Here is a 14,747-nt window from a genome sequence, read left to right as displayed (position 1 = left end):
TTCTTGTAAACCTACTCTGGACCCTCTCCAATGCCAGCACATCCTTCATCAGATATAGTTCCTTGTATCATCTGCAATCAGTCCAAGAGGGATCACGAATCAAATGGACTGAATGTTGTAGGCACAAGCAACTGCAGATACTGTTTTACCAAAGAACGGTGCTGGAGTAACTCAGCGGGTCAGGCAGCATCTTTGGAGAAAGTGGATAGGCAACGTTTTGGGTTAGGACCCTTCCTTATTGCAGGGGGCAGGGCCGGCCCTAAGCCGATTGGACCGATTGCTCCCAATTGGGCCCCGCGCCAATGGGGGGGTCCGCGCTAATTTTCCGTATTTCGTACGGAAATACGAATTCGCGTTGCTAAATACAGTTTTTTTTTTTTTAAACATTCGACTTGTTAAATACGGATTTTTTTTTTAAACGAACATGGATTAAAAACCACTGCACCGGCCATCAGACAAAAACGATGTGTTAACTACTAGCACATTAACATGTAGTTATGCAATGTGTCATCAAATAATCGATCCACATTCCGCAGTAAATGTAATTGTGTTTTGACCAAGTATTATTGACGCCCTGTGAACTTTATTCAAAGGAACGCAACATCATTAATACTTGGTCAAACACAATTACACTGAGGAATTTAGATCGATGCATTGACGACATTGAGAATTTCTTAAAACTCATCATAATGGTTGAAGGCTCAGACCGCGAGCTTCTTCTTGGTGTGCAGGTTCGTCATTCACCTACCGACCCACGTTGTGTCTATCTGCCTTTCGCTCCCTCCCCCCCCCCCATCTCTCTCTCTCTCTCTCTCTCTCTCTCTCTATCTATCTATCTATCTCTCTCTCCCCCCCTCCCATTTCGTCTCTCTCACGCTCTCTCACTCCCTCTCTCTCACCATGTCGCCTCGGCATTCCCGGAATCATTGACGTTTTGCGGTGACGGCTGCATCTGCAGTTCCTTTCCGTTGGGGGGTGGTCATTAACTTTTGCTGCCAAGGTTTTAGAGTAAAGCATAACTTACTTCCCCAATGTTCAGTGGCCTCAACCCAAAACGTCACCCATTCCTTGTATCCAGAGATGCTGCCTGTCCCACCGAGTTACTCCAGCATTTTGTGTCAATCTTCGTTTCAATGGTTCAAAGGTTTCCATATTATTAGGAAAATTAGAGGTGAGAAAAGGTGCAGAACAGATCATTCTGTTCTGGGGTTTGTTCTGTATCTTTTCATACCTCTAGTTTCCCTCTCCCCTGACTCTCAGTCTGAAGAACTGTGTGCAGGATAGTGTTCATGTGCAGGGGTCGGTGCGGACTCGGTGGGCCGAAGGGTCTGTTTCCACACTGTATCTCTCAACTAAACTAAACAGATAATCTATGGAAAGGAAATAGAGCATCTTTGTTGGTTCATTATGACTTGACGGGGCTTTCAAATCTCGCACGAGAAACCTTTGCGGCACGGTGGAGCAGCGGTACAGTGGCTGCCTCACAGCGCCAGAGACCCGGGTTCTTTCCTGATGACCGGTGCTGTCTGTTCGGAGTTTATACGTTCTCCCCGTGACCTGCATTGGTTTTCTCCGAGATCTTCCGTTTCCTCCCACTCTCCAAAGACATACAGGTTGTAGGTAAATGTAAATTGTCACTAGTGTGTGTGGGATAGTGTTTGTGTGCAGGGATTGCTGGTCGGTGCGGACTCGCTGGACCGAAGGGCCTGTTTCCGTGCTATATCACTAAACTAAACTAGAGCAGATAATCTATGGAACAAAAGCAGAGCATCTTTATTGGTACATTATGACCTGACAGGGATTTCAAATCCCGCACGAGATACCTTCAAGAATGGAGCATGCATTTCTATCAGTCATAGAAACATAGAAAATAGGTGCAGGAGTAGGCCATTCGGCCCTTCGAGCCAGCACCACCATTCTATATGATCATGGCTGATCATCTAAAATCAGTATCCCCGTTCCTGCTTTCTCCCCATATCCCTTGATTCCGTTAACCCTAAGAGCTAAATCTAAGTCTCTCTTGGAAACATCCAGTGAATTGGCCACCACTGCCTTCTGTGGCAGAGAATTGCACAGATTCACAACTCTCTGGGTGAAAAGATGTTTCCTCATCTCAGCCCTAAATGGCCGACCCCTTATTCTTAAACTGTGGCCCCTTGTTCTGGACTCCCCAGTCACTCTGGGTGAAGTCCAGATGGAACTGACAATGTTTGCATCTTCCACTTTAAATAAAAGTCAACTGAATTACGGAAGGTTAGTGAAAGAAGTGTATTGATGCCTCTTTCATCAGAAGCACAGTTGACATTTGTTACAAAGAGAAATCAACTTTTATTTCAAGTAATTTAAAAGTCACTTCATTAAACGCGGGGACAAGCAGTGTGGAGATTGCATTCTTCACTGCTTTCAGTGACACATCCATGGGCTCCACTGAACAAGGTCGTGACAGGATATTCCTTAGGACATTGAGGGAAGTTAGTGTAGAAATAGCAGGGGCTATGACAGAAATATTTCAAATGGCATTAGAAACGGGAATAATGCCGGAGGATTGGCGTACTGCGCATGTTGTTCCATTGTTTAAAATGGGTTCTAAGAGTGAATCTAACAATTATAGACCTGTTAGTTTGACGTCAGTGGTGGGCAAATTAATGGAAATGATACTTAGAGATAATATATATAAGTATCTGGATAAACAGGATCGGATTAGGAACAGTCAACATGGATTTGTGCCTGGAAGGTCATGTTTGACTAATCTTCTTGAATTTTTTGAAGAGATTACTCGGGAAATTGATGAGGGTAAAGCAGTGGATGTTGTCTATATGGACAACAGTAAGGCCTTTGACAAGGTTCCTCATGGAAGGTTGGTTAAGAAGGTTCAATTGTTGGGTATTAATGATGGAGTAGCAAGATGGATTCAACAGTGGCTGAATGGGAGATGCCAGAGAGTAATGGTGGATGGCTGTTTGTCAGGTTGGAGGCCAGTGACTAGTGGGGTGCCTCATGGATCTGTGTTGGGACCACTGTTGTTTGTCATGTACATCAATGATCTGGACGATGGTGTGGTAAATTGGATTAGTAAGTATGCAGATGATACTAAGATAGGTGGTGTTGTGGATAATGAAGTAGATTTTCAAAGTCTACAGAGAGAATTAGGCCATTTGGAAGAGTGGGCTGAAAGATGGCAGATGGAGTTTAATGCTGATAAGTGTGAGGTGCTACATCTTGACAGGACAAATCAAAATAGGACGTACATGGTAAATGCTAGCGAATTGAGGAATGCAGTTGAACAGAGGGATCTAGGAATAACTGTGCATAGTTCCCTGAAGGTGGAATCTCATGTAGATAGGGTGGTAAAGAAAGGTTTTGGTGTGCTGGCCTTTATAAATCAGAGCATTGAGTATAGAAGTTGGGATGTAATGTTAAAATTGTACAAGGCATTGGTGAGGGCAATTCTGGAGTATGGTGTACAATTTTGGTTGCCTAATTATAGGAACGATGTCAACAAAATAGAGAGAGTACAGAGGAGATTTACTAGAATGTTGCCTGGGTTTCAGCAACTAAGTTACAGAGAAAGGTTGAGCAAGTTAGGTCTTTATTCTCTGGGGCGCAGAAGGTTAAGGGGGGACTTGATAGAGGTTTTTAAAATGATGAGAGGGATAGACAGAGTTGACGTGGATAAGCTTTTCCCATTGAGAGTAGGGAAGATTCAAACAAGAGGACATGACTTGAGAATCAAGGGACAGAAGTTTAGGGGTAACATGAGGGGGAACTTCTTTACTCAGAGAGTGGTAGCTGTGTGGAATGAGCTTCCAGTGGAAGTGGTGGAAGCAGGTTCGATTTTATCATTTAAATATAAATTGGATAGTTATATGGATGGGAAAGGAATGGAGGGTTATGGTCTGAGTGCAGGTAGATGGGACTAGGGGAAAATAAGTGTTCGGCACGGACTTGAAGGGCCGAGATGGCCTGTTTCCGTGCTGTAATTGTTATGTGATTACATGGTTAATATCTTCTTCATTTGACCTGAACTGAGCGTTACGACAATATTTACTTAGCGAGGTCATAGATCACCTTGCAAGAAGCTCTAGCCATCATGGTTAGAGTGAAATATGTCCCTGTTTTTTTTATTGAGAAGAGCTATAATCTTATGTATTGATCTCAGGTCGCTTTACCCACTCTGGTCTCAGAGCCGGTGATTCCAACCACGGCAGCCTCTTGAATGCAGAGATGTGTGAGTTTACTGAGACCAATGTGATGAAACAATTGAGTCTGGTTTAGGTATTTAGTTCAGAGTCAATGCCGAAGGCAGACCAAACATCTTAAACTGAGATTGGTCAGATACAGTGAGAAATCATGTGAAATAATCACTGAATTTTATTTTAAATGAATGTCCCTGCATGTTATACTGTTTAGTTTGGAGATACAGCGCAGATAGTCCACTGAGTTCGCACCGACCAGCGATTTTATTATTGACCTATTTGTCAATTTGTGCCCGATTATTTGGTGGCCAATCAACCGCTGTCTCTAAGGGGGTTGCGTCCAATCACCAACCAGCTTGACTTACATTTCCCGTCCAATCAACAATTCGGTCTCCTCCCGTCCAATCAACCGCTGTCTCCAAGGGCATTGTGTCCAATCACATAATGCAGTTTAATGGTAATTAGCAGCTAGGGTAAAGATTGGAAGACAGTCAAACGGGAGCAGGAGAGATTCTCAGATTCTCAGATTCAATTTTAATTGTCATTGTCAGTGTACAGTACAGAGACAACGAAATGCAGTTAGCATCTCCCTGGAAGAGCGACATAGCAAATGATTTGAATAAATAATAATAAGTGATAATAAGTGTCCGGGGGGTGGGGGTGTGATTGGCAGTCACCGAGGTACGTTGTTGAGTAGAGTGACAGCCGCCGGGAAGAAGCTGTTCCTGGACCTGCTGGTTCGGCAACGGAGAGACCTGTAGCGCCTCCCGGATGGTAGGAGGGTAAACAGTCCATGGTTGGGGTGAGAGCAGTCCTTGGCGATGCTGAGCGCCCTCCGCAGACAACGCTTGCTTTGGACAGACTCAATGGAGGGGAGCGAGGAACCGGTGATGCGTTGGGCAATTTTCACCACCCTCTGCAATGCCTTCCGGTCGGAGACAGAGCAGTTGCCATACCATACTGTGATGCAGTTGGTAAGGATGCTCTCGATGGTGCAGCGGTAGAAGTTCACCAGGATCTGAGGAGACAGATGGACCTTCTTCAGTCTCCTCAGGAAGAAGAGACGCTGGTGAGCCTTCTTGATCAGAGTTGAGGTATTGTGGGTCCAAGAGAGGTCATCGGAGATGTTGACTCCCAGGAACCTGAAGCTAGAAACACGTTCCACCTCCGTCCCGTTAATGTGGATGGGGGTGTGCGTGCCGCCCCTGGACTTCCTGAAGTCTACAATGAGCTCCTTGGTCTTCTTGGAGTTAAGGGCCAGGTTGTTGTCAGCGCACCATGCTGCTAAGTGCTGGACCTCCTCCCTGTAGGCCGACTCATCGTTGTTGCTGATGAGGTCAATCACCGTTGTATCATCTGCATACTTGATGATGGTGTTAGTACCATGTACAGGTGTGCAGTCATAGGTGAAGAGGGAGTAGAGGAGGGGGCTCAGCACACAGCCCTGTGGAACGCCGGTGTTCAGGGTGAGGGTTGAAGAGGTGTGCTTGTCTAACCTAACAGACTGGGGTCTGTTGGTTATAAAGTCCAGTATCCAGTTGCAGAGGGAGGGGTCGATGCCCAGGTTACCGAGTTTGGTGATCAGTTTTGATGGTATAATGGTGTTGAATGCTGAGCTGTAATCGATGAACAGCATTCTTACGTAAGTGTCTCTGTTGTCGAGGTGGGAGAGGGCGGAGTGAAGTGCCGTTGAGATGGCATCCTCCGTACTCCTGTTCTTGCGGTAGGCAAACTGATAGGGATCCAGTGTGTGGGGTAGGCAGCTTTTGAGGTGTGCCAGGACCAGCCTCTCGAAGCACTTGGTGATGATGGGGGTAAGTGAAACTGGGCGGAAGTCGTTGAGGCTTGCCGCAGTGGAGTGTTTTGGCACTGGCACGATGGAGGTGGTTTTAAGGCACGTGGGGACAACTGCTTGGGCAAGTGACAGGTTGAAGATGTCAGTCCAGACGTCTGTCAGCTGCGCAGCACAGGCCCTGAGCACGCGCCCGGGGATGCCGTCAGGGCCAGCAGCTTTACGTGCATTAGTCCTACCCAGTGCCACGAATACGTCGTAGGGGGTGAGTGTGAGGGGTTGGTGATCGGCAGGTAGCACAGCCTTGATGGCTGTCTCTAGATTGTCCCTGTCGAAGCGGCCATAGAAGTGGTTAAGCTCCTCAAGGAAGGAGGCGTCGCTGGATGTGGGGGTGGTGTTGGAGGGTCTGTAGTCCGTGATGGCCTGGATGCCTTGCCACATGCGTCGGGGGTCGGAGTTGTTGAAGTGCTCCTCAATCCTGAGCTTATGGCAGTGCTTGGCCTTCTTGATGCACCTCTTCAGGTTAGCCCTGGCTGAACTGTAGGCTCGAGCATCGCCTGACCTGAAAACGGTGTCCCGTGCTTTCAGCAGTAGCCTGACCTCGCTGTTCATCCATGGCTTCTGATTCGGGAATATGGTCACCCGTTTGAGGGAGGTGACACTATTGATTGTGGAGTTTATAAAGTCCAGAACAGAGGAAGTGTAGGAATCAATGTCCGTGTGGGAGTCAAGGGTGGCCTGGGCTGCAAACGCCTTCCAGTCAGTGTTTCCAAAACACTGCTGAAGTGTGAAGTCCGCTTCCTCTGACCAGACTTTAACTGTCCTCACAGTTGGTTTAACCCGTCTGATGAGTGGGGAGTACTTAGGGAGCAGGAACAATGAGAGGTGATCAGACTGACCAAGGTGGGGGAGGGGGATGGCTTTGTAAGCTTCAGCCATGTTGGTGTAGACTTTGTCCAGTGTCTTGTCTACTCTAGTGGGGAAGGAGACATGTTGGTGGAATTTGGGGAGTACAGTCTTCAGGTTAGAGTGATTGAAGTCACCCGCAACAATGAAGGCTGCCTCGGGGTTGTGCGTCTGTTGATTGCTAATGGCAGTATGCAGCTCTTTCATTGCAAGCTTGGCATTAGCATCAGGAGGGATATAGGCTGCAGTCACAACAGTGGAGGTGAACTCTCTGGGCAGATAGAACGGTCTGCATCTAACCAAGAGGAACTCAAGGTTAGCTGAGCAGTGACTCTCGATGATGGTGGAGTCCGTGCACCATGCTTTATTTACATAAATGCACAGACCCCCACCTCTGGTCTACACACAGTGTAGAATCCATAGCACCTAGTGTACAATTTCATAATATATACTAAATAACTGGGCTGACACACCTTGGCTGGGAACCTGGGGGCAATAGGTGAACACAGGGGGGGGGGGGGGGTTTGAAAGGCTGATTGTTGGACAAAGGTTAGCGATGAAAAGACATATGAACCCAAAAAGAATAAAGAGTTGCGAATTGTGAAACTTGAGTGTAGAAAAGTTGTGAATTGTGTAGCCATTGGAAGTGATGCAGGTGGAGGGGAGATAGTGGGGAAAGGTCAACCAGGGCCTGGAGAGTCGGCAGGGGGGAGGGGGAGGGGCTTCGGGGAGAAAGGGGTTGTTTGTGGGTTAGTTACTTAAAATTGGGGATTTCAATGTTCATACTGTTGGTTTGTGAACTACCAACCTGATGTTATAAACATAATTATAACAGTGTTATAACTTGATGTTGATTCCGCACAAGCCTCATTCCACCAATAATCTTAGAGTCATAGAGTGATACAGCGTGAAAACAGGTCCTTCAGCCCAACTTGCCCACACCGGCCAACATGTCCCAGCTATACTAGTCCCACCTGCCTGCGTTTTGCCCATATCCCTTCAAATGTGTCCTATCCATGTACCTATCTAAAGCCCCTGTCCCACTTTCACGACCTAATTGGCACCTCTACCGAGTTTGCCCTTGACTCATACTCACAGCACGGTCGCCACAAGGTCGTAGGTCACTCTTCCTCATGCTCGTGAGTGGTCTCCGCGTACTCGTGGCCTCAAGTGGGTCGCGGCGTTTTTTCCAGCCTGATAAAAAATGTCCACGAGTAAAAAAAGGGTCAGCATGGAAAAAATCGACACTTTTTACTTGTAGGTAGGTTGTAGTAGGTGGTGATGGTAGTCGTAGGTCGGTAACTGGTCCGAGAAATAAAATGCAAACATGACATCATTTTATCATGTGATCATTTCCACTCATAGCTAGTCGTAGTTGGTCTTAGGTGTGGAAGGCTGAGGTCAAGGGGGGTCATAGGAGGTGGTAGACATAGTCGTAGGAGGTCGTATACATAGTCGTAGGAGGTCTTTTACTTCGGCGAGATAACACGACCTTGACATTTCTTTCAACTCGTCTAGGGTCTTTTAAACTCGTGGATTAGGTCGTCCAAGTGGGACAGCCCCTTAACTCTTTCTTGAACGTTGGGATAGTCCCTGCCTCAACTACCTCATCTGGCAGCTTGTTCCATACCCCCACTACCCTTTGTGTGAAAATGTTACCCCTCAGATTCCGATTAAATCACCTTAAACCTGTGCCCTCGATTCACCTACTCTGGGCAAGAGACTCATGATTTTATTCACCTTTAGAAAATCACCCCTCATCCTCCTGCGCTACAAGGAATAGAGTCCCAACCTACTCAACCTCTCCCTATAGCTCAGTCCCTCTACTCCTGACAACATCCTCATAAATCTTCTCTGTACCCTTTCCAGCTTGACATCTTATCCATAACATGGTGCCCGGAACTGAACACAATACTCTAAATGCGACCTCAATAACGTCTTATACAACTGCAACATGACCTCTCAACTTCTATACTCAATATTCTGACTGATGAAGGTCAATGTGCCAAAAGCCTTTTTGACCTCCCTATCCTCCTGTGACTCCATGCACCTGTGCTCCTAGATCCCTCTGCTCTACATCACTACCCAGTGCCCTACCATTCTCTGTGTAGACCCTGCCCATGTTAGACTTCTCAAAATGCAACACCTCACATTTCTCTGTATTAAATTCCATCAACCATTCCTCAGCCCACCTGGCTAATCGATCAAGATCCTGCTGCAATTTTTCACAACCATCTTCATTGTCTGTAAAACCACCCACTATTTTATCATCAGCAAACTTGATAATCTTGCCAGGTTATGTTTTCATCCAAATCATTGATGTAAATGACAAACATTAACGGGCCCAGCACTGAACCCTGAGGCACACCACTAGCCACAGGACTCCAGTCCGAGAAGCAATCTTCCACCACCTCCCTCTGCTTTCTTCCATGAAGCCCTTTTTCTATCCATTCAGCTATCTCTCTTTGGATCCCATGCAATCTAATCTTCCAGAGCAGCCTACCGTGTGGAACCTTGTTGAATGCGTTGCTGAAGCTTTTCTTCTGACTTCATGAACAAACCTTGTTCATGCTCAGGTTTATCTAAAGTTCTCTTAAGTGCTAATCAGATGGAGGACATTGTATTAAACGATGGAACAGGCCCAAAGGATGGAATGGCTCACCTCTGCACTTATTTTTTCCCATGTTAAAATAGGACTGAAACAAATGGGGAATTATAAAATAGTTAGCTTGAAGCTGGTTGTTAGAAAAGTGCTGGAGCTCATCAGTAAAGTCATGTAACAGGGCAAAGAATACCATAATATAATAAATAAAAATGTCTTTATGAAGCAAAAATCATGTTTAATGAAAAGATCGTTTTGTAGATATATGTAACAGGGCAGATAAGAGGGACCTAGGAATTCAATATCTTCACACCATAGACTAATACATAAAATACAGGATAGAACTTGTAGAAATACTGCGACTAAACAGCTAGCATTTCTCAACAAAAGTTTCACTAAATTCTGGATTCCTGTATAGTCTGAAATTGACTAGCTACTCGTTGCTGGCATTTTGTTATCTGGGGATGAATTTTCTCGAGATTCTTTCATTGAAATAATGTGGAATGGTGCGGAGAAATTTAGGAGCCCTTGGATGTCGAGCAGTGCATCTCTCATGCATTCATTCTATTTACAGCATGGAAACAGGCACTTCAGCCCACCGAGTCCACTCCGACCATCAATCACCCATTCACACTAGTTCTATGCTATCCCACTTTCTCATCCACTCCGTACACACGAGGGGCAATGTACAGAAGGCCAATTAACCTACAAACCTGCACATCTGTGGGATGTGGGAGGAAACCGGAGCACCCGTGGAAACCCACGGAGAGCGTGCAAATTCCACACAGGCAGCACCCGAGATCAGGATCGAACCGGGATCTCTGGCGTTGTGAGGCAGCAGCTTTGCCAATGTGCCTCCCTTCTTTTGTTACACAGAGGATGGTGGGTGCCTGGAACATGCTGCTGGGGGTGGTGGTGGGAGCAAAAACAATAGCGGTATTTAAGAGGTTTTTGGATAGAGGATTTTCCCCTTCCCCTTTGCTTCATCTATCGTTTTTGAGTTAGACTTGCTTGTATATCTGATCTGATTGGACAGCTTTTGGACACCGTGGTACACATGGCAATAATAAACCTAAACATAAATTAAGAACATGGATATGCAGTGAAAGGAGGGATGTGGATCACATTACGTTGGGGAGCGGGCCCAACGAGTCCGCACTTGGTCTGGTTCCGTACTATATCTGCTAAGTTATTTGACAAAATATTGGCTGCTAGCGCCATCTTAAGGGAAGCAATCACAGTGCATGCACTGGGCACTGTTTCATTGCCAATTATCCCACTTTAGTTTACTTTTAGAGATACAGCGTGGAAACAGGCCCTTCGGCCCACCGTGTCTGCACCGACCAGCAATCCCTTTACATTAACACTATACTACACACATTAGCATTCACATCAGAATGGCAGGCAGTGACTAGTGGGGGTACTGCAAGGCTCGGTCCTGGGACCGCAGCTATTTACAATATACATCAATGATTTGGATGAAGGGATTCAAAGTAACATTAGCAGATTTGCAGATGACACAAAGCTGGGTGGCAGTGTGAACTGTGAGGAGGATGCTATGAGAATGCAGGGTGACTTGGACAGGTTGGGGGAGTGGGCAGATGCATGGCAGATGAAGTTTAATGCGGATAAATGTGAGGTTATCCACTTTGGTAGCAAAAACAGGAAGGCAGATTACTATCTAAATGGCGTCAAGTTAGGAAATGGGGAAGTACAACGGGATCTGGGGGTCCTTGTACATCAGTCTATGAAAGTAAGCATGCAGGTACAGCAGGCAGTGAAGAAAGCGAATAGCATGTTGTCCTTTATAACAAGAGGAATTGAATATAGGAGCAAAGAGGTCCTTCTGCAGTTGTACAGTGCCCTAGTGAGACCACACCTGGAGTATTGTGTGCAGTTTTGGTCCCCTAATTTGAGGAAGGACATTCTTGCTATTGAGGGAGTGCGGCGTAGGTTTACCAGGTTAATTCCCGGGATGGCGGGACTGTCATATGCTGAGAGAATGGAGCAGGCAAGTACACTTTGGAGGATGAGAGGGATTATCAGTGAAACATATAAGATTGTTAAGGGTTTGGACACGCTAGAGACAGGAAACATGTTCCCGATGTTGGGGGAGTCCAGAACCAGGGGCCACAGTTTAAGAATAAGGAGTAAGCCATTTAGAATGGAGAAGAGGAAACACTTTTTCTCACAGAGAGTGGTGAGTCTGTGGAATTCTCTACCTCCGCGATGAGATCATTGGACAAAGTCAGCATGGATTTATGAAAGGTAAATCATGTCTGACAAATCTTATAGAATTTTTCGAGGATGTAACTAGTAGAGTGGATAAGGGAGAACCAGTGAATGTGTTATATCTGGACTTTCAGAAGGCTTTCGACTAGGTCCCACATAAGAGATTAGTATGCAAGCTTAAAGCACACAGTATTGTGGGTTCAGTATTGATGTGGATAGGGAACTGGCTGGCAGACAGGAAGCAAAGAGTAGTAAACGGGTCCTTTTCAGAATGGCAGGCAGTGACTAGTGGGGTACCGCAAGGCTCGGTGCTGGGACCCCAGCTATTTACAATATATATTAATGATTTGGACGAGGGAATTGAATGCAACATCTCCAAGTTTGCGGATGACACAAAGCTGGGGGGCAGTGTTAGCTGTGAGGAGGATGCTAGGAGACTGCAAGGTGACTTGGATAGGTTGGGTGAGTGGGCAAATGCATGGCAGATGCAGTATAATGTGGATAAATGTGAGGTTATCCACTTTGGTGGCAAAAACAGGAAAGTAGACTATTATCTGAATGGTGGCCGATTAGGAAAAGTGGAGATCTGGGTGTCATGGTACACCAGTCATTGAAAGTAGGCATGCAGGTGCAGCAGGCAGTGAAGAAAGCGAATGGTATGTTACCATTCATAGCAAAAGGATTTGAGTATAGAAGCATGGAGGTTCTACTGCAGTTGTACAGGGTCTTGGTGAGACTACACCTGGAGTATTGCGTATAATTTTGGTCTCCTAATCTGAGGAAAGACATTCTTGCCATAGAGGGAGTACAGAGAAGGTTCACCAGACTGATTCCTGGGATGTCAGGACTTTCATATGAAGAAAGACTGGATAGACTCGGCTTGTACTCGCTAGAATTTAGAAGATTGAGGGGGGATCTTATAGAAACTTACAAAATTCTTAAGGAGTTGGACAGGCTAGATGCAGGAAGATTTTTCCCGATGTTGGGGAAGTCCAGAACAAGGGGTCACAGTTTAAGGATAAGGGGGAAGTCTTTTAGGACTGAGATGAGAAAAACATTTTTCACACAGAGAGTGGTGAATCTGTGGAATTCTCTGCCACAGAAGGTAGTTGAGGCCAGTTCATTGGTTATATTTAAGAGGGAGTTAGATGTGGCCCTTGTGGCTAAGGGGATTAGGGGGTATGGAGAGAAGGCAGGTACGGGATACTGAGTTGGGTGATCAGGCATGATCATATTGAATGGTGCAGGTTCGAAGTGCCGAATGGCCTCTACTCCTGCACCTATTGTCTATTGTCATTTCTTCCTTAGGGGTGCAAATTGTTTTAGGAACAATTGAATTTTTACCTTTTGACCTCCAATTGAAATAATATTGTCAGCATTTTTGTCCATTTTTATTCTCTCTTCCATCTTCATTTCTCTTGCTGTATATAACCACATAGAATTTGCCCAATTTAATAATTTCATTTGTTTCACATTCCATAGATTGCTTTGGTTAAGGGAATAGCCTGATTGTTGCCAATGCTCCCTTGCTCTTGTTTCCAATAAATTCAAGAAAACTCTTTAAATATAAATGAATAAGTCCAAATGATGCAGCAGGCAACAGGATTATCCTGTTGTCTATTGTCTATTACCTATTGTCTATTGTCTATTGTCTATTGTCTATTGTGTAATAGGGACAATATACACTTATACCAAGCCAATTAACATACAAACCTGTACATCTCTGGAGTGTGGGAGGAAACCAAAGATCTCAGAAAAAAACCTATGGGGTCACTGGGAGAAGGTACAAACTACGTACAGACAGCAACCGTAGTCAGGATTGACCCTTGGTCTCTGGTGCTGCAAATGCTGTAAGGCAGCAACTCTACTGCTGCGCCTCCATGCCGTCTCTTCTGACCTTATGTCATTGATGAAACAGATGCAGATCTCTTGGCCTGACATGATTAACCTCCATCAACCAGAATCTTCCTTTGTGCAAGCTATGATGCCAAAATCTTTGTAAAGGTGTAGCGGTAGAGTTGCTGCCTTACAGCACTTACTGCGCCGGAGACCGGGGTTCGATCCCGACCACGAGTGCTGTCTGTACGGAGTTTGTACGTTCTCCCCGTGACCTGCGTGGGTTTTCTCCGAGATCTTTGGTTTCCTCCCACGCTCCAAAGACATACAGGTTTGTAGGTTAATTGGCTTGGTATAAATGTAACTAGTGTGTGTAGGATAGTGTTAACGTGTGGGGATTGCAGGTCGGTGCAGACTCGGTGGGCAGAAGAGCCTGTTTCCGCGGTGTATCTCTGAACTAAACTAAACTAAAAGCTATAACAGTTCTACCCTTAGGGTTATATCTTGAGCTTCTTTTCATCCCAATTTGCTTTTGAAGAAATTCAAGCAACAGACATTACATAATCTGTTTTTAATTTTTTTGTTATTTCAGGGAGAGGAAGAAAGCGAACTCGCTGTCATTTATCTGCAAAAATTATTACGAGGAAGGGCTATTCAGAATATGGTAAGTTTCTTCTAGTTCTGTTGGATTATGAAATACAGATAGACCTGCTACAGTTATGGATTGAAATGTATGACTGTGCATTGGGGGAAGTTGAGGACCTATGTCTTTAATGCTGGGGGGAATAATGTTGTCATGCAGTCATAAAGCATAGAATCAGGTCCTTTGGCCTAATTTGTTCACGCCGATCAAGATGCCCAATCTACGCTCGTCCCATTTGCCTGCCCTTGGCCCATAGCTCTCTAAACCTTTCCTTGTACCTGTCCAAATGCCTTTTAAATGCTGCCTCTGCCAGCAGCTCATTCCATATACCCATCACTCGCTGAGCGATAAAGTTGCCCCTCAGCTTCCTATTAAATCTTTCCCCACCTCTCCTTAAATCTATGCCCTCTGGTTCTTGATTCACCCACCCTGGTAACAAACAGTATTCATCTTGGAAGATTCAGCGTGGAAACAGGCCATTTGGCCCAACTTGCCCACACCGGCCAACATGTGCCAGCTACACTAGTCCCACCTGCCCGC

The 14,747-nt window shown here is 45.6% G+C and overlaps 1 protein-coding gene across 1 annotated transcript in view; it reads left to right on the top strand.

Moving 5' to 3' along the window:
* The window catches only part of cfap91 (cilia and flagella associated protein 91), an 81,354-nt gene that overhangs the window by 28,867 nt on the left and 37,740 nt on the right, over nucleotides 1-14,747 (top strand). The window contains exon 12 of the mRNA XM_033033415.1: nucleotides 14,157-14,228. Coding sequence (XP_032889306.1) covers nucleotides 14,157-14,228 — 72 coding nt within the window. The remainder of the gene's footprint in view (nucleotides 1-14,156; nucleotides 14,229-14,747) is intronic.

The sequence above is a fragment of the Amblyraja radiata genome, chromosome 14 (genome assembly GCF_010909765.2).
Source record: "Amblyraja radiata isolate CabotCenter1 chromosome 14, sAmbRad1.1.pri, whole genome shotgun sequence".
In the NCBI taxonomy this organism is placed as follows: domain Eukaryota; kingdom Metazoa; phylum Chordata; class Chondrichthyes; order Rajiformes; family Rajidae; genus Amblyraja; species Amblyraja radiata.
Note: the sequence above shows the minus strand (reverse complement) of the source record. Positions and strands in the feature narration are given on the sequence as shown.